This window comes from Ictalurus furcatus, chromosome 16, assembly GCF_023375685.1.
Source record: "Ictalurus furcatus strain D&B chromosome 16, Billie_1.0, whole genome shotgun sequence".
NCBI lineage: Eukaryota > Metazoa > Chordata > Actinopteri > Siluriformes > Ictaluridae > Ictalurus > Ictalurus furcatus.
The window spans coordinates 11,063,440-11,091,035 of record NC_071270.1 but is presented as its reverse complement, the minus strand read 5'-3'; the positions used below and the strand labels follow the sequence as shown (position 1 = coordinate 11,091,035).

General features: G+C 38.8%; 2 protein-coding genes across 2 annotated transcripts in view; both read right to left on the bottom strand.

Annotated features, from left to right (window-relative positions):
* Nucleotides 1-8,734, bottom strand: part of trim3b (tripartite motif containing 3b) — a 43,189-nt gene extending 34,455 nt beyond the window's left edge. Inside the window, exons 1-2 of the mRNA XM_053644616.1 lie at nt 8,273-8,734; nt 5,428-5,495 (exon numbers count right to left, since the gene is read on the bottom strand). The gene's annotated coding sequence lies outside the window, so the exon portion shown is untranslated. The remainder of the gene's footprint in view (nt 1-5,427; nt 5,496-8,272) is intronic.
* A 56-nt stretch (nt 8,735-8,790) lies between these two features.
* Nucleotides 8,791-24,708, bottom strand: fhdc3 (FH2 domain containing 3). Its single transcript, XM_053644614.1, has 12 exons — nt 24,353-24,708; nt 23,101-23,526; nt 19,965-20,026; nt 18,828-18,927; nt 17,025-17,110; nt 16,702-16,802; nt 16,346-16,416; nt 14,492-14,599; nt 14,320-14,390; nt 14,117-14,234; nt 13,871-14,035; nt 8,791-10,974 (listed from the first exon to the last, which is right to left on the bottom strand). Exons 2-12 carry the CDS (start codon nt 23,446-23,448, stop codon nt 9,787-9,789), a joined length of 2,418 nt encoding a protein of 805 aa, XP_053500589.1. The 5' UTR covers nt 23,449-23,526; nt 24,353-24,708; the 3' UTR covers nt 8,791-9,786.
* Between the last annotated feature and the right edge of the window lie 2,888 nt (nt 24,709-27,596).

Below are 27,596 nucleotides of genomic sequence, written 5' to 3'. Positions count from 1 at the left end.
GTGTTAGACAGCACTGAATCACACACACACATGCAAATCACATATGCGCATCAGACAGAAAGAGTGCAATACAAAATATAACAACCCACATACATGGAAATTAACAAATTCACAGCCTGTGATTAAACTATTTGGCAGAGAGTGATTCAAGGAAGGCATTTCAGGCTCGGAGAAAATTTTGCCTCAATACATTGGCGTCAGTAAGGACATGGTAGCAACCACAGGCAGCATTTCACACACACCCTACATACATGATCGCAGAAGGGGCCAGAGGAGTGCAGTGTGTTTTCCAAGAGGAACACTGCATCACATACACCCTACTGTTCTACCTCCTCTCCCTCTGTTGTCTTACATAAGTGGATTTTGGTCTTGTGTGTTACGCCTGTGTATCGATGAAGCATACTGACTGTAAGCTTAGAAGCCAGACACTTGTGTAAATTATTCATCTCAATCCAATACAGATACAAATACAAAAAGAACTAGGTTAACTGGAGGAAGAGATGAGAGAAAAAGAGTAGAGATTGATAACTGCATAGTGGTACAATATATGAGAAATCAGGGGAGCTCCCCAGTGCAGGACTCACGTGAGCGTTTGCAGAAAGACAGCGAGGAAGGAGGGGGAAAAAGAAGAGAGCGCAAGAGAGATCAGGGCAGCATCAGCACAGGCTTCCAAACATGAATGAAGTCCTGTCCATCCTTACACATCCACATTCCAGGAAGCATTTAAAAAGCCTAACAAAAACAGCAAGAAAAAGCAGCGAGGAAAAGAGCTGAAGGAACAGGAGCGTAGAGGGAAGCAAGCAGATGGGTGTGAGCCAGCGTGAGTGTGTTTGAGTGAACGAGAGAGAGAGAGAGAGAGAAGGAGGTAGGGAGGGAGGGAGGAAGCGTGAGCGATGGTGGAAGCATACTGGCTCTGAGGAAGTGAGGAGGGGGTGTGGAAAGCAGAGGCAAGGTGCAGAGAAACCATAATGGCAAAGAGATACTAACAGACTGGAGTGAGAGAGAGAGGGGGCTCATCATCTAGTAGCAAACATTACTGCAGTATAGAGAACTCTTTCAGTGTGCTACTGAAACACAAACAAACAGGCCAAATCTTTACAAATAAGAGTCAATGAAAAGCCAGGTATGAAATATTAGGTCGCATAGTGACATCCAAAAGAGTCACACTTGCGAAACCCATTCCCTGACAAATAAATGGCTCTCCTTGTATGATGAAGGCTGACAGCACTGAAGATCATGTGAGACACGTTGTGAAAGATTCTTTTGTTTGCAGCAGGCCTTGAAGGGGTGGCTCGATTATTAGCATGCATACTCCGACTTTGAGGGATGGATTTGGGGATAGTCGGGAAGAAATAGAGGAATCACAGGAAGATAATGGAGTTCACTGATATGGGGGAAGATGTGTGGTTCACTGGTGTACACAAGCAACAACATGGGACAAAGAAAAGGGTTGTTTAAAACACTTTCAAGTCAAGCTAAAAATATCATCTGTATCTGTCGTGGAAAGATTTGAGCAGTGCTGCACAGATGAGGATCTGGGAATAAGTGGAGAGGAAGCAAACAATATGAGGGCAGAGTGCAAGGCTTTGCCAATGAAGAACAAGAATGGAAGATGGTGTGGAGATAGAAGAAAGTGGGCGGAGCATAGACTCATGCTTGAATATGATTGCATGAGTAAAGTATGTTGCCATAGAGACTGCATCCAGTGCAGCAGAGCTCAGATGGCTGCTTGTCCTGTGTCCCCTCCCCTTTCACCCCTCCCTCCCAGTTTCTCATATTTACCTCCTCTGTCTATTTGCAGTCAGGAGCAATCCCATGCTAGAAGAGCACAGAGCTGCTACTCTCCTGTAAATGTTTGACAGTAACTGCCACACAGAGACATCAAACAACCCAGTGATTGACTGAGAATGAATCTGTTCTCACAAAAGCAATGACACCACAACACATCTTCCCCAACATTACCTCCTGTAGACCACTCTACGACTCAAAATGCCATGAAACAGAAGAGCCATGGATTGTTTTTATACTAGACTCATTCTGTATCATGCTGTTTTTGCTTAACCTATGACATTCCCAGTCTTTCAGTCATGCACATTGATGTGTACAGTTGAATCCAACAACAGTCCCGAAAGAAATCAAGTCAATAACTACATTCTGGTGGCCTTCATAGTTTTGCATAATAATGTACAAGTTTTCAGTTTAATCATCTAAAAATATATCTGAAAATAAGTGGACATAAATGGGCATAAATTTAATTAGAGCATGTTACTAAATGTTGGTTACACTGGCAGTGGATGTAAATATTGGCAACCACAACTCAGCCACACATTAATTAATAATTAAAGTAATTAATTATTTGGTAATGAGTTATAACAACCATTAATAAGTGTGTTGGTTCACACTGATCATTGTGGATCATTGTGGCTGGAATAAACACTGAATAATGCAGGTGCTGGTTATTTAGTTTACTATTTAGAAAAACGTGTCTTAATGACCTCCTTTAATATAACTAAAGCCCAAAATAAATGCATCAATAATTTCCAATGTTTGTGGTTTGTTTATATTAATTAATGCAGTTAAGGAATAAAACCGTTTAAAGCATGCTGTTATAGGAAAATATATGTGAAGGGCCATTAAAAGAGCAAGTGCAATATTTTCCCATAATAGAACATCACAATGTTTACAATGTTATATTTGATGTTTAACTGAGACTTTAACAGTGCTGTTTTATATATTTTATATATTTATATATATATATATATATATATATATATATATATATATATATATATATATATATATATATATATATAAATAAAATATAAACATGTTTACTTTAAAGTAAAGTGTTTCCACCTTATTAGACCAGTGATTGATACTAGAGATATGATCATTGAAAGAACATGGCATGCATTCTTTTATAAAAATTTGTATAAAAAATTATTAAATGCTCATTCTAAACATATTCTCTATTAATTACCTCAAACATCAAAGTACATTCAAAGTAGCAACACCAAGTCCAACAGTAAATTATTCTAGTTGCTTTGACATTAAAGCACATAGTGCATGACCCTTAGTTTTGACCAAATCCAAATTTATCAGAGTGCTGTTGATACAGTGAGGGGAAAAAAGTATTTGATCCCCTGGCTGATTTTGTACGTTTGCCCACTGACAAAGAAATGATCAGTCTATAATTTTAATGGTAGATTTATTTGAACAGTGAGAGACAGAATAACAACAAGAAAATCCAGAAAAACGCATGTCAAAAATGTTATAAATTGATTTGCATTTTAATGAGGGAAATATGTATTTGACCCCTCTGCAAAACATGACTTAGTACTTGGTGGCAAAACCCTTGTTGGCAATCACAGAGGTCAGACGTTTCTTGTAGTTGGCCACCAGGTTTGCACACATCTCAGGAGGGATTTTGTCCCACTCCTCTTTGCAGATCTTCTCCAAGTCATTAAGGTTTCGAGGCTGACGTTTGGCAACTCGAACCTTTAGCTCCCTCCACAGATTTTCTATGGGTTTAAGGTCTGGAGACTGGCTAGGCCACTCCAGGACCTTAATGTGCTTCTTCTTGAGCCACTCCTTTGTTGCCTTGGCCGTGTGTTTTGGGTCATTGTCATGCGGGAATACCCATCCACGACCCATTTTCAATGCCCTGGCTGAGGGAAGAGGGTTCTCACCCAAGATTCGACAGTACATGGCCCCGTCCATCGTCCCTTTGATGCGGTGAAGTTGTCCTGTCCCCTTAGCAGAAAAACAGCCCCAAAGCATAATGTTTCCACCTCCATGTTTGACGGTGGGGATGGTGTTCTTGGGGTCATAGGCAGCATTCCTCCTCCTCCAAACACGGCGAGTTGAGTTGATGCCAAAGAGCTTGCGGGTGTTGCAGGATTTCAGTCCTTCACGGCGTAGTGTGTTACCAATTGTTTTCTTGGTGACTATGGTCCCAGCTGCCTTGAGATCATTGACCAGATCCTCCCGTGTAGTTCTGGGCTGATTCCTCACTGTTCTCATGATCATTGCAACTCCACGAGGTGAGATCTTGCATGGAGCCCCAGGCCGAGGGAGATTGACAGTTCTTTTGTGTTTCTTCCATTTGCGAATAATCGCACCAACTGTTGTCACCTTCTCATCAAGCTGCTTGGCAATGGTCTTGTAGCCCATTCCAGACTTGTGTAGGTCTACAATCTTGTCCCTGACATCCTTGGAGAGCTCTTTGGTCTTGGCCATAGTGGAGAGTTTGGAATCTGATTGATTGATTGCTTCTGTGGACAGGTGTCTTTTATACAGGTAACAAACTGAGATTAGGAGCACTCCCTTTAAGAGTGTGAGAGCTCGTTACCTGTATAAAAGACACCTGGGAGCCAGAAATCTTTCTGATTGAGAGGGGGTCAAATACTTATTTCCCTCATTAAAATGCAAATCAATTTATAACATTTTTGACATGCGTTTTTCTGGATTTTCTTGTTGTTATTCTGTCTCTCACTGTTCAAATAAATCTACTATTAAAATTATAGACTGATCATTTCTTTGTCAGTGGGCAAATGTACAAAATCAGCCAGGGATCAAATACTTTTTTTCCCTCACTGTAGCAAGTGCAACCTCACCAAAACAAAATCTGGCTATGTAGTAAAAACTGTGCGATACTAAACAAAAAGCAACAAAATCATGGTAACATAGCATGACAAATGCTTTTAGGAAATGTTTTCACAGAGCTACTTCCATAATACAGTTTCCTACCAAACAGGAAATGATGTCCTCCAACCAAGACTGCATGAACTTGTTCTTGCTTGCATTTCATTCTCTATTGCTTCTAGATTAATTTCAGCTTTGTCTCAACAGGTTATATTCATTCCGCCTAGCTATGAATCATGCAGTGGAAGGAAGATAATTACAAAAAATGATCTGCAGCCATCACTTCTTAATCACTTTGAAGGGTTCCATTGAAAATTCATTGCATTTCTTTAGCTAAATGGTCATTCAAAATTAATTAGGTTAGCGCTATTAGCCAACTTCTTGAGACATGTGTAAAGCTACATGAACAAATTGTTACTCCCACATTCATCCTTAGTAACGGTTTTATTCTGATCAGGGTCCCAGTGGATCCAAGGCCTTTCCCAGATACACTGGGTGCAATGCAGGAATACAACCTGGAAGTGCATCCCAGGGCAGCAAAAACACACACACACACACAGCAAATTTAGATTAGCCGATGCACCCACCAGGAAGTGGATTTGAAAAGTGGGAGGAAACAGAAGAACAAGAGAGCATGGAGAGAACTTTGCACAGATAGTAACCAGAGCTGAGGATCAAAACACTGGGCGTTGGAGCTATGAAGGAGCAAAAATGTCCATTGTGCCACCCACAGATTACTTTAAATAGAAATCTCACTCAATTAATTTTTAAGGCAGAACTTACCAAACCATTGTGATGTCTCCGTCAAAGCTCATATCTTGAATAAAACTTTGGTAAGCTCTTGCAGTGACCTGTGTGCAAAAGAGACACCATATATGATAAACAGTGACACCAACAAAAGATTAACCATAGTGTGTGAATGCATGTGCGATTGTGCCCTGTGATGGGCTGACCCCCTGTTCAGGGTGTCCTCCGTTTCATGCACCAAGTACCCTGGGATAGGCTCCAGGCTCCCCCGCAACCCTGTGTAGGATAACTGGTATGGAAAATGGATGAATGGATGCATCATAACATTTGCTATAAATTGTTTTCTTTGTTAAAAGGGGCATCTCTGCAAATTGAAAATATATTAACTCATTCACAAGCACAAAATCTGCAATAATTAGCATAAGAAATATTTGTGTGCTGGTCTGAGAACACCCATCAGACTGTGCTGTTGCTGAATTCTGGCAAATAAAAAAAATAAATAAAAAGTCTGGCTTCGACCAATATTGAGGTTTTAAATCTATAATATATTTAGCCGAAAAAGTTTCTTTTTAGAAACTTGCCGCAAAAACAGTTCATCTATCTAGCTGAACCTTGCTAGTTAAGTGTGATTTCCTCAAACAGTGAATATCCTGCATTGATCAAGTTGCTGGATAGCTATGGCCATAGCAAGAGACATAAGCCTAATTCATTCAGTTTGCAATCAGATAGCAGTGATGCTCATGCACCACAGTCAGAATGGCATCTTTATAAATGGTCAGAGGTGGGTAGAGTAGCCAAAAGTTTTACTCAAGTACAAGTAAAACTACTTATACAAACAAAGTACTCAAGAAAAAGTAAAAGTAATAATGTTAATAATTCCTTGAGTAAGAGTAATAAAGTATCCAATGAGAAAACAAGTTACTTTGGATCTGATTAAAACGAAGGGCTGAATCTCAGACTACATGAAGTCACACCTCTCCTTGGAAGTCTGTTTGTTCTGTTTTCATGATATAAAATCTGGGTTCAAGATGAAGCAACATCCCAGTCCTCTGAATCTAGATTTAAACAAGGCAAAAGAACAGACTATGGAACAGAACAGAAGAGAAAGCGTGTGTACAGAAAGAGCGTGTGTGCGTTAGCGTGCGTGTCCCCTGCCTTTGTCGATACACTCGCTTCTTCACTCATTATTTTCCAGGACTGAGCTGCTAAAAAGGTGAGTGGTTGTTGCGGAGGCATTCTGATTGAGACCAGTGCAGCGTATCACAAGACTCATGACTTCAAGTGTGATATAAAATAATTATCGAAACTAACATTTAACAGTAATGGAGGAACACCACCGAATGTAGCGAAGTAAAATACATTTCTGTGATTTAAAATGAACTTAAGAGTATAAGTAGGGCCAATTAAATCTACTCTCAAAAGTCCACGCATAAGCAGTAAACAAAGTGATGCCATGATCTGCCCTGATCCTCCATGATCAAAATGTGGAGATCAAGAGAGGGGTACAAAGAATTTCCAAAACTTAAGAAATACCATGGAGCACTGAAGGCCGTAATCAACAAGTGGAGAAAACGTGGCACCACAGTGACATTATAGAGAAAAGGATATCCCTCCAAAATGAAAAAAATCAAGGGGGAAAAAGAAAAAAAAAAAAAAGGTCAAGATGAAAGCTTATCAGGGAGGCTGCCAAGAGACCTACAGCAACATTAAAGGAACTGAAGAAATATCCGGCAAGTACTGGTCACACTCTGCACAGGACAATAATCTCTCATATTCTGGGCAGGTATTCTATAATGTGTGGGCTGTGGGGTAGGATGGCTGGATGGGAGCTCCTTCTCCAAGTCCATCTAAATCACCCCAAACCATGTGGCAAAATGTGTTATGGTAACATTTTGGGCATATATAATTCTAAAAGATGAGATGGACTAAGTGTATCACCCAAAGAACACCATACCCAAGGTGAAGCATGCTATAGGTGGCTTCTCTTCAGCTGGGACTGGGACTCAAGGGATTCAAGACGGAAGAATCATGGATAGCTCCAAATGATAATCTATTTTGGTAAATTATTATTATTTTTTAAAAATAAATTTCACCTTTCAACATGATAATAAAATGCTGATTTTAATGTTTATCAACTTTTGTTAACAGCAAGACATAAGTAAAGAATGCAGTCATCATTACAGGCAGTATAAATGTAAACAGGTTTCACACAGGGCCATCACAGTCACCTCCTTGAACCCCATAGAAAATCTCTGGTGGGATTTGAAGAAGGCAGTTGCAGCACACGAACCCAGGAATATTACTGAACTGGAGGCCATTGCTCATGAGGAATGGGCTAAGATTCCTCAGGAATGCTGCCAGAAGCTGGTGTCTGGCTATGCATCTCGTTTGCAGCAGATGCTCGCCATAAAGGGGTTGAATAATTTTGGAACTGGAGAAATCATTATAAGTTGCATTTTCAGTTGAATTTGGGGAAACCACTTGAAGCATTCGTTGTGCTGAACTATTTCAATTGGTTGTTTGATTTGTTCATCGCAAACAGCTGAAAGTCTGTAAATTTTGACAATAAACCTGATTTGCAATGGGGGTTGAATAATTGATTGCAACTGTATTTTAATTACCTTTATATTGTATATTTTAAGATTCATACATTACAGCTATATACACTAACCATTCCAAACCATTACAGTTACAAATTAGACCTCTTCCTGTAGGTCTAAAGAGAAGTTGTTTATTAGATGTGCATTTGATTATTTCCTTGAACTTTCTACTCTTCAACACATCATCCACCTCAACACTGCATAACAGCTATGACAGATCATTAACCAAGATGAATAATTAAAAATATGAATCTTTAAAATGTAAAACAAAATTTACTCACCTTTTAATTATAGAAAGTAATACACTGAGAAATTGAGCAAACACGCTCTTGTAGTCCTTCCCTAAAACTCCTCCAAGTCACCTTTTCGAATGATTCTTCCGTCTCAAGTTGCTTCCTCTCTGATGTAGCTCAAATTTCTCATGTCTGCCTCCACCCCCTGACGCACGCGCACACACGCGCACATGGACACACACACACACAGTATTCTGAGTAAGACACTTTCTAAGTCAGTCATAGCATTGTGGTCAGATGTACTTTTGAAACATCTTTCACTTAAAAAACACCTTAAACAGAGAACATTGTGGAAAAGCCATTTTGATTTGATGACCATTGTCTTGAAAAGCCAAGTTTATGACTTGGTGTTATATGTGCAGTTAAATGCATGTCTATTTTAGGTCTATAAACAAACAAATCTCCCCATGGCTAGAGGATTTTCAAGAAGTCTTAAACAAAATGAGCTTTATCTTAATCTCTTAAACCTCTTCAGTGGAAGTGAACTAGTCTGTGGCTGCTTTATGAAAGTATGAAAGAACAGGCACTGAACTGTAACAAAAGAAGAGTGCGTGAGTGTGTGGGGCCACTTTTTTTTCCTAAACGGGTATTATTTCACTGTGCCACTAGCCAAATGAGATCATGCTGTAAACAACTCTGTCACCAAGGAAACAGGACAAGTGCACCCTGTTTCAACCTCACAACAGCAGAGAAACTGGGGGGGGGGGGAAGAAAAGGCAAACTAGAAATAAAAGATGGAAGGAGGAAAGTTATATATTAAGCCCTGTCGAGAGGTCACAGCAAGGACCAGAACATGCAGCAAAACAATCCTCAACTGTTGTGTGGAACGATAAAATACTTTAGACCAAACCAAAAGAAACCCCGACAGCTATTAAGCAGTACAAAGACTTGGGTAGAATATAGCCCCTGTATTTGGAGGACAAAGCCCAAGATGTTCTTGAGTTGAATGCTCATCATCTCACATGTACAACGATATTTAAAAAGACATTTTCAGAATGTCAGCAAGTGGCAAAAAAAGGGATTTAATCACTTTTTATACCGGATATGACATTCCAAAAATGTGATATGTAAATTGTGCAAGCAGGAAAGATGTGCGAAAAATATACCTTCAAATATTAAGGTGGAATGCCACACTTTATTATACAAAAATATACAACAAAAAACATAAAATAATGGAACAAACAAACAAGTGTTTGGTTAATATTGAGGATAGATCCTCAGCAGGAATTTTAAAGTGCATAAAAAAAAAAAAAAAGAGCTAAAACATATGAGGTTTCTTTAAATTAAAAAAAGGAGTAAAAATAAATAATAAAATCACTTTTGTGGACAGGATTCATTTAATGCCACAATGACCACACTCCAAAACAAGTCCATATTTGTCTTGGGTTACAGTGTTCATTGTGCAATGCGTAAGAGCGCACAATCCTAAATCCTTTTAAAAACTGGGAGAAAAAAAAATTAATGTAAAACCACACACACAAAACACAGAACGGAGCAAAAATTCAAGTTTCCGCTTTGCACGAGTCTCCTATAGAAGCAGGCCTTCCTCTTTCCCCAAATCGCTGGAAGAAGGACCTCAGTGACGATGGCTCTTGTCTTTTGATTTCCCGTCCACGGCGTCTTGGGAAGAAAGCACCGAAACGAAAGCTGGGTATGGATTCAGGGTTTTCGCCCACCGAAGCAGACCTTAATAGAGTTCCGTGCGCTGATGTGCCTTGCAATGGAGAATCTCTAATACCCACACTACTAATCACAGAGGTAGACATGCTGTGCTCATATGACCTGCACATGTGTGCTAGTAGAGGGCCCTTTGAGGGCGTATCAGGCAGTGCCCACACTCCATCCTCTGATTCTTCATCTTTAGTGGAACCAAAGGAATGCCTGCGGCGCCGCATGCGCGAGGGTGAGATGTGAGGACTGAGAACAGTCCAAGGTGATCCAAAGCCATTCTGAAGGGCCAAATCCACCTCTTGTATTCCTCTGTGATGAGGAGAGGAAACATCTGGAATGGGGCATCTAATCCGGTGTGGCTCCGTCACGAAGTCCTCCTGTGTTCGATCTGCATCTTCGTTCTTCTTCTCCTGCTCATCACTACATAGTCTTTCAATTATGCTCCTACGACGGTTTATTTTGCTGCTCTTTGGAGTTGCTTTGTCTTCTATGCATGGTGCTCTTTTTGGACCAGCTGGTGTACCCTGTACATTCATGTCACAGGAGATTTTTACTGCGTTTAAGCATTTCTCTTCCTGTTTTTCATGATGAGAGACAACAGTCTCTACCTTTACAGGGCTATCCTGGGCTGTCAGACAGCTCTTGTCCTGCTCCTCGTTTTGTTCCGTCTTGGCAGGAATTTCAAGGATTATCTGGAAGCTCTGGTCCTGATCTTGAAGTAAAACACTTGTATCCTTTTTGTCCATATTAACAGAACTATCCAGAGCTATGCAAGACCTTTCGGCCAGTGGGTGGTTTTTATCCAGTATCTCTGTTGGACTTTCTCTGTTGGATGAGGGTTGTCTTCTGCGGGAAGGACGGTTGCTCAGGAAGCTGGTGAGGATGGACTCCAAGGCCTCCTGTTCTGAGCTTTGCCTAGAGCAGGTGCCAACTGAACGGCGCTTGACTACCCGGCTCAGTTTCTCTCTTTCCCTCTGCTGCCTTCGGCGCCTCTCCGCTGCCTCTCGTTCTGTATTTTCCTGTTCAACACACAAGAAGTTTAACAGTCTGTTAATATTCAAGTTACAAATATTCTAATGCATATTGTGTAATGCAATAATCTTGTTCCTGACAAGTACTTCATGTAGCACTTTGTCAGAATAAGCAAAGCAAGATTAGATCAGATGGATGGTCCACCACCAATAATTATACCATACATGGGTTGAGGCAATCCCTAAATATTCCATATATTATTTTATTTATTTATTTATATATATATATATATATATATATATATATATATATATATATATATATATATATATATATATATATATATATGGAATATTTAGGGATTGCCTTAACCCATGTATGGTGTGACAACACTTAAGAAATGACACTTTTCTACAATGTAAAGTAGTGAGTGAACAGCTTGTGTAACAGTGTAAATTTGCTGTCCCCTCAAAATAACTCAACACACAGCCATTAATGTCTAAACCGCTGGCAACAAAAGTGAGTACACCCCTAAGTGAAAATGTCCAAATTGGGCCCAATTAGCCATTTTCCCTCCCTGGTGTCATGTGACTTGTTAGTGTTACAAGGTCTCAGGTGTGAATGGGGAGCAAGTGTGTTAAATTTGGTGTCATCGCTCTCACACTCCCTCATACTGGTCACTGGTAGTTCAACATAGCACCTCATGGCAAAGAACTCTGAGGATATGAAAAAAAGAATTGTTGCTCTACATAAAGATGGGCTAGGCTATAAGAAAATTGCCAAGACCCTGACACTTAACAGGACAGGTTCCACTCACAACAGACCTCGCCATCGTCGACCAAAGAAGTTGAGTGCACATGCTCAGCGTCATATCCAGAGGTTGTCTTTGGGAAATAGACATGAGTGCTGCCAGCATTGCTGCAGAGGTTGAAGGGGTGGGGCGTCAGCCGGTCAGTGCTCAGACCATACGCCGCACACTGCATCAAATTGGTCTGCATGGCTGTCGTCCCAAAAGGAAACCTCTTCTAAAGATGATGCACAAGAAAGCCCACAAACAGTTTGCTGATGATAAGCAGACTAAGGACATGGATTACTGGAACCATGTCCTGTGGTCTGATGAGACCAAGATAAACTTATTTGGTTCAGATGGTGTTAAGCGTGTGTGGCGGCAACCAGGTGAGGAGTACAAAGACAAGTGTGTCTTGCCTACAGTCAAGCATGGTGCTGGGAGTGTCATGGTCTGGGGCTGCATGAGTGCTGCCAGCACTGGGGAGCTACAGTTCATTGAGGGAACCATGAATGCCAACATGTACTGTGATATACTGAAGCAGAACATGAACAGTATGCAGTATTCCAGCATGATAACGACCCAAAACACACCTCCAAGATGACCACTGCCTTGCTAAAGAAGCTGAGGGTGAAGGTGATGGACTGGCCAAGCATGTCTCCAGACCTAAACCCTATTGAGCATCTGTGGGGCATCCTCAAACGGAATGTGGAGGAGCACAAGGTCTCTAATATCCACCAGCTCCGTGATGTCATCATGGAGTAGTGGAAGAGGACTCCAGTGGCAACCTATGAAGCTCTGGTGAACTCCATGCCCAAGAGGGTTAAGGCAGTGCTGGAAAATAATGGTAGCCACACAAAATATTGACACTTTGGGCCCAATTTGGATATTTTCACTTAGGGGTGTACTCAGTTTTGTTGCCAGAGGTTTAGACATTAATGGGTGTGTGTAGAATTATTTTGAGGGGACAGCAAATTTACACTGTTATACAAGCTGTACATTCACTACTTCACATTGTAGCGAAGTATCATTTCTTCAGTGTTGTCAACTGAAAAGATATAATCAAATATTTGCAAAAATGAGTGGGGTGTACTCACTTTTGTGAGATACTAATACACACACACACACACACACACACACACACACACACACACACATATATATATATATATTTTTAAATATACATAGAATGTTTAGAGGACAGTAAATACTAAGAACTGATTTTCCTTTGTCTGGTTGTTAAACAAGGAGAGGTGGGATAAAAAACAAAACCCTCCAGTGAATGTTAGCCTACTTGTCTGCACTTCTTCTTCAAGGGGTCCAGGCTACAGATTTGTCCATCCCTGCCTTCTGTTTCACTAAAGGTTAGGGTTGCATGATATACCGGTACTATGGTAGTATCGCGATACTAAAGCTTCAAAATAGCACCAATGCCAATGTATTAAAAAATATATATATTATTTAAATAAATAAATACATACATACACAGTACTATCGTTAATACGGTAGTACCATAAGTAATGTATGTGTGGCAGTTAATTCTATTTGATAAAACACCACATCTCACTGCTTTTGCAGAATGCACAAAGGTTACACTTCATTCAACCTAAATTCTTTACCATAATCTTTGAAGATTTCCTGTTTGCTACCAACCAAGCTAACTTTATGCTAACTGCTCTATCTAAAAACTAAAATTAGCCATGTTTGCTAGTAAGTGAACTAACGTTTATGCTAACCCAAAAATTAGCTGTGTTTGATCGCAAGCGAGCTAACGTTGTGCTAATCACTGTTTGTAAATACTAAAATTAGCAGTGTTTGCTAGTAAGTGAGCTAACTTTCCCAATTTCATGATTTCTTTAGAGTTCATTTCAAATTCAGTTATTTAGTCCTAATGTTGTGTTCATTCTGGAAATGTCCATTTTTATTTGCATGATTTCATTTTCATTTATATCTATCCATTACCGTAACTGGTTTATTTTGTAGATTTGAATTATGAATTAACACTATACTGCATGGTATCATGATACTTCAGCTGGTATAGTATATGGTAGTATGGTATATAGTTGTTTTTTTGTTTTTTTTTTAAATAAAGAAAATTGATTCTGACATTGCTCTTAGATCAACATATAGAGTTGTAAAAGTGTTACAAGACTTACCTTTACAGCTCTCTCAAACTTCTCACAGAAAGAGTGGAAGATTGAGCAGCATTCCTCCAGCTTAAAGGTAGCAGGGTCTTCACAGAAATACTCAGCCACTGAGTGACTGATTGAATCCAGCTCCCTTAGAGAGGCCTCCATGTCTGCAAGCTGACTTGTGGCCATCTACATGAAGGATAAAGCTGATCACCACCCAGATCTCAGATTTTACATCAGACTACTCAAGTGACCACAGTGCAGACTCACTTGAAGGAACTCGTCCATTTGATGTTGCAGATCAGGCTGCATGCTGGCATAGGCCTTGGCTTCTTTAGCTTTTGCCATTTCTCTCTTGAAGTCTGTTTCGACTTCATGTTTTTGAATTCTGAGAAGAAAAACAGAATATGCAGAGCCAGTTGGGTGTTCCAGCTTATTTTAAGTGTATAAATGACTACTCCTATCAGAGTTACCTCGACGCATCACCGATGTGTTGAAGCTGTTCTGTAAACTTTAATAAGGCGCAGTCTATCTGTTGAGCTTGCTGAAGTGGAGAAATGATCCAGAATAAGAAATGAACAAACAAAGCCACTAAAGTGCATTTTAAATGAAAAAGTATGGTAATTTCAGTGTGATCTACATTACCATAGCCACATAGTGCATAAGGTTCATGCCAGGTTTGTTAGCTTTGGTGTCCACAAGCCTCAGGAGAGAAGCCATTCTGAAACCTAACGCACGACCAGCGTAGCCATCCTGAACAAATCCAGACAGAAACAAGACTGTCACGTTAAAGGAAAATTCATATCAACACCTTCAGTGGTATCCAAAATTGATTTCATAATTTTCAACACCATGTTAATCTATTTTCACTTTCGTTAATGGTTTCCTGCATTACACACAATGCTGTTTGACAACCAGCTGATAGCTGCGGGAGTGGAATTTAGCATTTGCTTCATCCTTAAATAATGAGACCCAGCGGCACTTTGGTACTTTCGTCTGTACGATTCTCTCAACTCCTCACCTGTACACTGTGCCCAAACACATAAGGTTCCAAAGCTACAATGTTTAATATCATGCTTGTCATTTCTATCTAGTCAGGCCGAGTGTCTGCCATAACTCGTTTGAGAAAAGACAGCACAAACCAACACATTAGTAACAGAATCCCGAAGTGCCTCAAAATAAAAAACAAACAAATGTGTTTCAGGGTTAAGTTTTCCTTTATGAGATGTAGTGCAAACCCATTAAGAAGTTACATGGAGTGCTTATAGTGATCATTATTCTTTCTGCTATGATGTATTTGAGAATCTATGCCATATCTCTTCAGAGGGCTTCCAGTTTATCCTCCTACACCTTCACACAAGCTGTACATTCCAACAGCTCCGTGAAGTGTAGAAACACTGCCTGTCTGCCTGTTTTATCATCAGTTAGTTCTCAAAACAGATGACCTTAGGGATGTGACAAGATTAGTTAGGAGTAGGCATGCACGTTACAGACAGCTGGTGACCTGGGCTTTTCACTCAGGACCCCTTCAAAGTTGATCAAGAATAGAGCACAAAGCATAAAACTACAAGTTTTCAGCAATCTTGAAGACAAAAAAGTTTGCGGATCAGAAGAATCACTTGTGCAAGGAAAAGTGAGCTACAACAAGGCAAACTGCATCCAAGATTATCCCTTTATTTCTGCATTGTGTAACATTACTGCAGAGATCCATCAGATGAATTTATGCTGTTCTGAAGACCAAAACAGGCTCAACATTATTTGATAAGTGAACCTAATTAAATGGAGGTCAATACTTTGTGCTACCTCCCTTTGCCAAGATAACAGCTCTGAGTCTTCTCCTATAATGCCTGATGAGGTTGGAGAATACATGGCAAGGGATCTGAGGGATCCTCTTCACAGTGCATTGAGACAATGTAGACAAGTCCAATTCTAGGTTGATTCAGAACATTTACAGTTGACTGGAACTTCTTAATTATTGCCCTGATGGTGGAAATGGGCATTTTTAATTATTCTTATAGCCACTTCCCATTTTGTGACGCTCAACAACCTTTAGCTGAACATCACAGCTATATTCCTTGGTCTTACCCATTGTTATGAACGACTAAGGGAATCTGGCCTGTGTTGCCTCATATTTAAACCCCTGTGAAACAGGAAGTCATGGTTGAACAATTTCCTGTTCCTAGTCACCCAGGTGTACTAAGAAATGTAAAATATCAATGGAATATACTTCAAATACATTTCTCTCATAGGAATTCATAGGGGTGCCAAAAATTGTTGCACATCTATATTTGTTTTGTTGTGCTTGCAATTGTTTGATATCCATGAGAACAGAGTACTTTTGTAAATTTTTTTAACAAAAGATCAAAAGGTTAAACACTAAAGACAATTTTCACAGCCTTCTTTGCTCATATTTATCAAGGGTGCCAATATTAGCGGAGGGCACTGCTTAATATATATCTAAAACAAACCAAAAAAAAAAAAAAACCAACAACAACTCACAGCATTCATGTAGTTTCCAGCTTTGAGCACGAGTCTAATTATAGAGTGTAGATCATCACACTCCAGCAGCTCTGTGAGAGTAAGAAAGAAAGGTTTGTCTGGCATCAATACGCTAATTAGGAAAATATTCCTCAAATCATGTAATATCATAATCAGTGACAAACATGTTCTATATTTTGGAACAACTCATGAAAAACTCTTCATCATGCACCATTTTGGCTAATTCATCAGAATTATACAAAATACTGATTGTTTTTTTGAACTGTAAAGTATCAAAACTAATGAATAAATAACACTAATGAATAACACAGAAATAAGTATTTAAATTATTTATTTTTAAAGATAATGCACAATACCATTAGCTGCTGCAGTCATGATGGAAATGGATTTTCTCATCTCCTCTATAAAGGGCATGAACTCCTCTCTGAGGAGCAAGCTTTTCAGTCTTTCTTCATATCTGCAAACACAGAATCCATCAACAACTCAATCTGACCCAGATCTCTGGACGGCTGCTGTGAAGGGCTTTTAAACCCTAATAACTGCAGGGCGGAAGCCAGATCAGCAAACCATATTCTGACTAACAATTAATAATCTCCAAAAACACATGCTTAAATATAATGAAACCAAGTACAGATGCTAATTGTTAATCCTATGGAAATTTCGGAGCCATTAAACTCACCCTGGAACATTTACCAGCATCAGGAAGAAGCGGTCTGCCTCTGCAAGCTGAGACGCATCACCATGGAATGACAACAGCTTCTTCACCTGCAAAATTCAGTTCACTTCTTAGCAATGAAAGTGCCAGTGAGATGTTCAGAGCATCCCTTTTGAATGTATAGCAATACAAATATAAATATATACACACATACATATACACACACACACACACACCCCCACACACCTACCAAACACATTCTTACAAGTAAGCAATGGGAGTTATGCTTCAGGTACTTTCCCTTTTAATTTTCAGAGCTACAGTGGATATTTAAAAAGTCTACATGGCATTGTTAAAATGGCAGGTAAAAAAAAAAACTCAAGATAAAATCAGCTCAGATCAGAAAACATTTTTGGGAAAAATAAGAACAATGTTTTTTTTTTTTTTTTTTTACAATAACCTGGTTGCATAAATGTGCACACCCCCAATATAATACTTTGTAGAAGCACCTTTTGATTTTATTACACCGCTGTCTTTTTTTGGGCAAGAGTCAACCAGTGTGGCACATCTTGACTTAGCAATATTTTCCCACTCTTTCTTGCAAAAACATTCTAAATCCATTAAATTGTAAGGGCATCTCCTGTGTATAGCCTGCTTCCGGTCACCCCACAAATTTTTTGTTGGATTCAGGTCTGGGCTCTGGCTAGATCATTCAAAAACATTTATATACTTTTCAAAGGGTAAAAATAGCCCTGAAAATATTAACCCATTTATAAAATAAAATTAACCCAGCATTTTTGTAAAAATGAAAACCATCATTTGGGTTGAAAAACAGCCCATTTTCTGGGTTAAAATTAACAACCCAGATTGATGGGTTAGTTTAGTCCAAAATGAGTTTGGTCCTATATTTACCCAGCTGTTGGGCTAAAAAAAAATTAATTTTTTTTTTTTTTTTTTTTTTTTTTAAAAAAAGAGTGCATAGAATAATCAGTACTTGTCAGATATTCCTGCAGCTCCTTTAATGTTGCCGTAGGTCTCTTGGAATCCTCCCTGGTAAGTTTTTGTCTTGTCCTTTTATAAAATATGGAGGGACGTCCTGTTCTTTGTGATGTCACTTTGGTGCTCCATTTTCTCCATTTGTTGATAATGGCCTTCACAGTGTTCCATGGTACATCTAATGTTTTGGAAGTACTTTTATACCCCCCTCCTGATTGATTCCTGTAGACAAATGAAATACCACGTATGCTTCGCAAGCTGTTTGAGGACCATGGCTTCAGCAGTCAGATGAAACCAAGAAGATGTGAAGAAACAGCTGGTCTTTATTTGGTGTTAATCAGAATAATTTCACTGATGACAGCTGTATGATAATTACTTTTGAACCTGAGCTTGAGTGTGATTGGTTCATTCTGAACACAGCCACATCCCCAATTATAAAAGGGTGTGCACACTTATGCAACCAGGTTATTGTAACTTGTTTATTTTTCCCTAAAATGTTTAATTGTTGTTCAGTTAGTTAGTATGTTATAATTTCACATTGAGGGTGGAAAAAGTTCAGACATGATTAACACAAAAACCTACCATTTTAACAGGGGTGTGTAGACTTATATTCACTGTATTGAGCAAACCACAAAGAGGAATGTCAAAATTTTTCATATTATACTTAATATTGTTCAACTTTTTTTTTTTCCTGAATGGATAATTTAAAATTGGATTAAAGTGGACAAAACATCCATTCTGTCCACCCTTAATTTGTACCCAAGTGATCAATACACGAGAGAATAATGCTACAGTTTCATGCTACATAGTGCTACAAGCTGTACAGTGTACCTCAACATCATCAGGCAGCAGCTTGCTCAGCTCTCTCAGTCCACCAGCAGCAAATCGCATGTTTCCCTCACTGATGTCCTCAACAATGTCCTGAATTGGCCTGCAGGGGGAGTCAAAGCACAAACATAACATTATGAACAGAAATAGTCTTCTGTAGTACTGAACGGACAGGAGGTGCTCAAGTCTTAAATTCCATAACCACATATCCACCTCCACACTTCAGTGATCCATGATTTTCATAAGCTCTAACAGAAATTGGGGAAGAAACAGAAACTGGCAACATTGTTGTTTTGGAATAAATTCCTACAAATGACAGGCTTCAATGGGCCATGCAGAGATTCATAATGCACGGACCTCTGATGATTCTCATGAGAAAATAATCTCATGAGAAAATGTTTAATTTAATATAATGTTGTCCACACAGCAGAGTTAATATTTCAGCTCAAGACAATGTGGTGTCAGTGTGTCGTTACAGCATAATTTGGCCACCTGGATACATAAAACATTTGATCTCTAAGAAAATTGGTTGCTCTTATTAGTATTTCAGAAAACTGAAAACAACTATTTACAGGAAGCAAAATAATGATCAAGGTTAGAAATGTCAGATGGTGTTATTATAATTAGTTAATTAATTATGTCTGTTAAGAATTTAATTTCATTTAGTTGTCTTAATAATTAATTCAATTATAAGTCAACTTATAGGCACTCACACGAGAAGTGTGCTTGCATATGTAATTGAATTTCAATTTTCTAATTAGCATTTGAAGTTAAATAAAGTAAAAAATTATATATATCACTGCTGTACACATCAGTAGTATAGACTGGGACATCAGTGTTTACAGTGTTCAGAACATGTTCACTATTTCAGTATTGAAAGTAATCATTCCAAATTATATGTACTTCCTCATACATTTCCACAAATATAAATAAAGGTGATGGTATATATACACAATTACTTGTAACCTGAATGTAAAATAATAGTCTCTACGGGGGGGGTGACACCGGAAACAATTAATTATTTTTTAATTAAACATTCACCCTTCTGACAAAATGCTTGAGGGCCATGTATGACTGCATTGTGCTCCTAGAGTAAATTATTAATAAGCAAGTATGATCTACTTCTGTACAATACCTCACCTTTTAAACTGCTTAAGGAGAATCCCAATATTCATACTTCTCTTCGAGTTAAGGATCGAGACCTGTCAAAGAGAATGCAAACAAATTCTCATTTGAATATCTATAAAGGCTTGTATAAAAAAAGGGAAATTTTAATGCCACCATCATCAAGGTAATACAATAAAGTAGGAACATGGGTAAAACAAGACAAATATCCCATTGTATAACACGCATCTCCGCACTTCCCATTATTATAAATACTAAATCATCCTGAGCCACTTCTGCCTTACAGTCAGAACTGTTTCCTATACACAGACAAACAAATAAACATTCAGCCATTTCCTAACTGTGTGTTAAGGGATTTTTCAATCATTCATGAATAAGTTCACCAGAAGGGACCATTCCATTCTTTTCCAGGATAGAACCATGGGCTTGGACAATATCGATAGCAGGGCATGCTGTTATGCCATTACTGTAGTTTGATTATTACTCAGTAACTTAATATCCTGAAGTGTTTTTTTCCCCTTCATATACCAGCACAATTTGCCAAAGCTATCTTTTTAATTTATTAAATAACATCATAGCATATCTTGTGTCAATTTATAGTTGCATTTAATGTTGTGGGGAATCTGTGAAACAAGTTAGTTGTGGTCATCACTTACATTCTAACAGATATAAACAGTTGTTCCCTCACCAACACCTCTTTTTTTCCTGCTGGACCAAAAAAATGCAGTTTATCTTGTTACTGGAAAACTACTAAGCTCAAAGTCCTCTGTCCTGAAGATTCCCCCGGTCCTAAAACCCATGTGAACACCTTTAACTCTGACTAAATGCTAAATAAACTTCACCATATCAATAATTACAATCAGCAAGTAGCAGTTACTACATAATAGAACAAGCACATTAATATAAACCTGTCATAAAAACCTGTCATGCTGTTATAGAAAATAACCAACAATTTCTAATCAAGCAGAACAGAAAATTCAGCAGTGTGGTGGTATAAAAACATAAAAGTTCTACAATCTTATGAACAATGAGAGTATCAAAAATCATAGGAAAAAAAAAAGAAGATGTATTGTATTAGAGTCTAAATGGGTGTTAAAATTGGGTGTTAGTTGGACTAAAATCACATTGAAATTCTTATGTACATTCTAATTAGCCTAAATCCAAATAATTTACAATAATCTATTATATGAAATTGTAATATTGAACATGCATGGTACAGTTGACAAGGGCTGCTCCATACATGGAAAAGTATTACATCACAATTGTACAGCACAATTTGTACAGTGATGTGCTTTGCAATACAAACATGTGAAACTGCAACACATGTTAGGTGATCGATTTTCTAGAACAGCAGCTCAGATAGTACATCCAGCTGCAAAGCAGAAGTTTAAATGAATTAAGTTTTCAGGATAGACAGGTTTTGTGGTTTCTTGGTAACATGACCAGCTTGGTGTTACAAAGAAAGAAAAGCTGATGATAACTGCATCTTAATTACAGAGCATTAATTATAAACACATTTTTAATAAATAAAAATGTTAATCTTTAGCAAATCGTTGTGATACAAGAGGAATAAGTGTGTGCATTTATATTAAAATAATTAACTTTGTTGCATCGAGTCACACCAGACCATTATTTTCCTCCAACAGCACCCCATTTGCATATCACATGGCTCTGTGGGGAAACAGTCATACAGGGATAAACAAATAAAGCTTAAACAATGCAACTAAAAGCTCTGTAGTGTTTATATTCCAGCTGAGAAGCTAGCTAGTGAAGTACACTGAGAAAGCTCCATTTTTAGGCTGCTGTCTGTTCTGAAAAAGATCATGACCGTGTCCTCTGTAGGGGTTCAAAGTAGCAGCAATTTAGAACGAAGTTAAGCATAATTTTTCAAAGCTGACGTTTAATTCTTGCATCATCACTGACAAGAACAAGTATCTGAATTTATTGGGAACACATTATAAGCAATGAGAACGTCTTCATGCCGTCATTAACTTCATTTAGCAATTCGTTTAACTTGCTAAAAACACAAAACTAACATGAAAGAGCTTATTTGCCATAGGTAACAGGCTTTGGTACTTTTGACCAGTTTTATAGGTGAACGGACTGACTTTCACAAGAATCTCAGGAACAGTTTCCATCAGTTGTTCCCTTCTAAATTAACTGTTTTGATATCTTCTTTAAAGTGAATGCTTTTAATCACTTCAGCACATCCCTGAGATAATAAAACATTGTAGATCTAGTAGTAAACCAAGATCCATACAATTCTGGTACGTCTTCCACAGAATGCTGCAAGTCTAGGCATCTTGTCTTAGTACTACAAGACAATTCAAGGACCTGAATGACAGTGTTAATGTTGCAAGATTTAGTGCTAATAAAAACAAGATGTAGTGTGCTCTTCACGTTCAACCTTCCTCGGGGATACAGTGTTTCCTTCAAATATATACTCGCCACCTAGTTAATGTTCACATCAAACATCAGAATGAAGAAAAACTGATCTCCATGACTTTTATCGTGGCATGGATGTTGGTACCAGATGGGCTGGTTTGAGTGTTTCAGGAATCAGGAAGCTTTCATGGAAACAGACTTTTCTGCTCACCACGGTTGTAAAGAGTGCTTATTTGAGTTACTATAGAATTCCTATCAGCTCAGACCAGTCTGCTCATTCTCCTCTGATCTCCATCTTCAACACGGTGTTTCAGCCTGCAGGCCCTCTGCTCACAGGATGTTTTTAGTTTTTCCATATCATTCTGGTTAAACGCTAGAGATTGTTGTGTGTGAAAATCCCAGGAAATCAGCACTTTATGAAATGCTCAAACCAGTTCTTCTGGTACCAACATCCATGCCACATGTCACAGTGATCACACCTTAGCTTCATCCTAATGTTCGATGTGAACATTAACTGAAGCTCTTGACCTGTACCTGCATGAGTTTATGCATTTTGCTGCTGCCGCCACATCATTGGCTGATTAGATAACTGCATGAATGTGCAGTTATGTGTTAAAAGTGGACGGTGAGTATATACTGAAAACACTAAAAATGCACTGTATGTAACCGAAATGTGGCACCACAACCTCCTTACTGTTGTTTGCAATCTCCAGCTGACGCCTTTTCCACCTGCCTGAGAAAACTGGTACAAACACACACTACTCACAATCTCTGACTCAGGACTGGTGGTCTGCAGGCCCCACACACTCTTCTTGACGGTGCCATGCTTGGTTGGTATCTGCTGACGTTCACTGTGGCTAAACAGTTCCTCAATGCGCTTGGTGTCCAGTGGAATATCCTCCAGCTTCTTCTGTGATGTCCAGACGTTGCGCTTCCCCACCACGCTATGCCTTGGAATGGTGTCCCAGTTGAAGCTGCGCATCTTGGAGCGCCGGTGAACACTGCGAGAGAACGGTTCGCTTCCTGTGATGGGTGGAGGTGGTGGAGGTGGTGGAGGAGGAGGGGGCGGTGGAGAAAAAAGAGAAGGTTCGATGGACATGGCAACACCATCCATTAGAAATTATGGGTTGGATACCCCAAGTAGGCCCACTTCAGCTCCGAATGAGTGGATGATTCGCAGGATCCAGGTTAGCTGATTCAACAGAAAAGGATGAAAAAATTGAATAGTCAACCAATTTTCAGAAATACATACACTAGAATAAAATCTCATGCTTTCAAGACTATGGTGGAGCATACAAGACAACACAGAGACTGCAGCCAGGACTGCATAAAATTCAGTGTCAGAAAAGCAGAACACAATATAACACACACACACACACACACACACACACACTTTGTCTGACTTATTTATAAAATCAAGTGAGTTTAATTCTGAAATCATAAGTCACAACATAGGCCAAAAAATGTTTCTGCTGATAAAACAGTGATTGGACTGGTAACATTTTGTGGTGGCGAGATGCAACCACAAAGCCAGATCAGTTTATGTAAGACAACGCATGAACAGAAAAATGCTGCTTTTTAAAACAGAATGTCAGGCCTTTTTTTAAGTATCCCAAAAAATTACACTATGGGGTTTGATCATTTCCTACAGCTTACAGTCTAAACTCTATGTAACATATCAATAGGAAATAACAGTTCTCAAACAAACAAACAGACAAACAAACAAACAAACAAACAACATGCATCTCTAAAAAGACAAGAAAAGTACAAGGTGAATTAAAGGACTATTATACTTCAAGACAAATGGTTGAAGGTTCAAAAGACGACGAAATTAACAGTTCGGTTAGTTTAACATTAATTTCTTTTTCGTCGTCTAATCGGAAAGCTAAAGTTCCTTAACATCCACCAAACAACCAGAATCAAACACTTCTGAAGACTGGACAGAAAGGAGCAGGCCAAATACACACACGAAAAAATATCACAATAAAACGCAGCTCATTAAAAGAAAACATATATACCAGAACTGGAACAATCCAATGTAACCTAGAGCCAAAAAACCCCAGACGTTTTAACCGACAAGCATCGCAGCAGAGAAGCAGCAAACCAGCCTTAACACCAGCATTCAAATAAAGAGACGCTTTATCAATTCGCTAAGCCACGCCCCCTTAGAGCCGGTAGTCACTCACCTGCGCGGAAGGTTCCACCCACTGTCTGAGAGAAGCTGCTGTGTGTAAAACGGAGCTCTATACCAGTGGTTCCCAAACTTTTCCAGGGCAATTCCCCCCAAATGGCATTAACATTTGACCGAGGCCCCCCTTTTGCAAGATGTCTTTAAAACACATTAAAAATAGAGACTTCTGAATATATCCCCCCTTTTTTTTATTATTAATAATTACATCTTGCATCTTTACATTACATTAGATAAGGAATTGATTGTGCTTGTGTGGTTGTCTGAGAGTGAGAAAGAGAAAATCATGTATTTATTTATTTTTCACACCAAATTGTTGAGGCCCCCCAGGCGGCCCCCACTTTGAAAACCACTGCTCTGTACAATATACAGCGCCTCAAAACTTCCAGAACTTTCCTACATAGATTGGCACACTGCCATCTCATTCTAATAGACAGGTGAGTAGGAAACTGTACAAATGTACATTAATTTAAATAATGCATAATTTGCAGTGTTATTATGCAGAATTATGAATGCACTACATTTTGCATGATGTGGCTACTAACCAGACACACACACACACACATCACTTTTATCGCTACAACCACAGAGCATTTGCATCTACAAGTGCATATAATATGTCCTCCCTCCATGTTGTTTCTTCATTCTTCAGTCACCTCTTTACCTTGGTCAGGGTCATGGGGTATCCAGAGCCCACCTTGGGAACAGGTGGGAATGCACCTTGGACAGGGCACAGGACTACACACACACACACACGGGCAATTTAGAGTAGCCAATCCACTTCCTTTTTCTGTGAGGTGGAAAGAAACCCACATGAAGACAGAGAAAAGATAATAATGATAATGAGTCTTTATTGGTCACATATACATTACAGCACAGTGAGATTCTTTTTTCTTTGCATGTCCCAGCACATTAGGGTCAGAGAGCAGGGTCAGCCATGATGCAGCATCCCTGGAGCAGAGAGGGTTAAGGGCCTTGCTCAAGCTCAGGGCCTAACCAGATTCCCTGGGGCTTGAACCCCCGAACTTCTGATCAGTAACCCAGAGCTTTAACTGTCAAGCCACCACTGTTTCCAGATGTACAGAAACTGCACAGACCCAAGCTCAGGACCTAACCAGATACCCTGGAGCTGTGAGATGTAATTCTACCCACTGTGCCACTGTGTCACCCAAGTTAGTTGTAACTCTACATTTTTACCTTTTTTTTGTTGTTGTTGCAGTTTTAAGAGTAATTCTGTTTAAAATGGAACACCATTCTGTGTAAACCCTAGAGACTGTTGTGTGTGGAAATCTCAGGAGATCAGCAGTTTCTGAAACACTCAAAACAGCCCATCTGTCACCAATATCCATGCCATGTTTAAAGTCACAGAGATCACTGTTTCCTCATTTTGATGTTTGATGTGAACATTAACGGACACTGTTTACCCGTATCTGCATGATTTTATGCATTGTGCTGTTGACACACGATTGGCTGATTGGATAACTGCATAAATGAGGTGTGCAGGTGGATGGTTAGTGTATATAAATGAAATAACATTCTAAACTGTAAGGTATGTGTGTTTTGGAAAACGCTTTTAACACCATTCTAGTGGTATGAGGGAGTGTGTGGTAGTGTCATGAAATCCATATCAGGAACTGCTACAAGCGGAAACTTTGGTTGTTGAAACAACAGCGACATTCATGCTCCAAAATCTCAAGCACACAATGCATGAATAATGCGTGGCTACAGAAAACTAGCTCTGAGAGCGCAAAATTTGCGTTTTAATGTTTAAACAACTTCGAACATCACTCAAGGAAACTCACAATAAAAATACACAAGGCAGGTTTTTTTTGCAAACATTTCATATTTTATCTTGTGGGCTTTAGTATATCATTTCCATATTCCAGAGGGTTTGGTCAGCGTTAGGAATAAAGGCAAACATCATTCATACACTACTGTATCACAGAGCAGCCTAAAATGTCAATTTTACACAACATACTTCACACAAATCTCTCAGGATGAGGAGAGACTCTCATTTTAGTAATAAACCCTTCTGATAACATCAATCAGAAATAAAAAGGACATCAAGTCAATTTGTAAAAACAAAGTTAGAGTATGACGGAAATTGGATTTGGTCTGATTCATAATTTTAGCACTTCTTTTCAACAACCGTCCTTCATGCTTCTTCCTTGCTACACAGTACCTCTATCCTGACATTGTCTAAAGACTAAGAAATAAGGATGTACAAAACACTTTTGCCACACACACACACACACACACACACACACACACACACACACACACAAACACACATACATACACACATTATTCTAGCAAAATAAAAGTGAGGAAAGTGTAGGCAAGGAGGGAACAGGAATTTTATAAAACAATTTAACATGTGATTGATACAGTATTTCTCCTACATTAGATTATCACGCGTGTGCGGCGCTTCTCACACATGAACATACCACATAAACAGAAATGTACAACTGAGGTTATTGGAAAAGCCATGCAAAATATTCCACGAGGCACAGCCAATATCAAAATACATTATATATATAATTTTTTTTAGAAACATCTTTAGTATTGCTTCTCTGAAGGCTCAACCTCAAAGTTGTGTCCAAAAGTTTGGCCATATCTGTATTTACTTCAAATGTATAGTCCAACTCAGTGTTAAAACTAAAATATCCAAATAGACACATAGATTTCAAGCTATTGGTCTTGACAGGGGCTGATGAACTGTGTGAGCATTTGATACAAATAAATGAATCCCTCAGAGTGTATATCATATTTTGTGTTATTTTTACAGCGTCACATTTCAAGAGGCATGCGACTATTAAATGAAGGCAAAATATAATTTTGTGGGTTCTTCTTGGCCAAAAAAAAAAAAACCAAAAAACAAACAAACAAACAAAAAAAACATAAAAGAGACCATTGGGAAATATGTGGATTTCAAACACAAAGTTACTTTCATTTTTATACAAGATTAAACTTATATAAAAGAGAAAAGAAAAAAAAAAGGAAATGACCACTGAAACCTTAACAGACACCTTAGTGTACAGTTTGTGATGTAAAGATTAATAATGATGCTGATG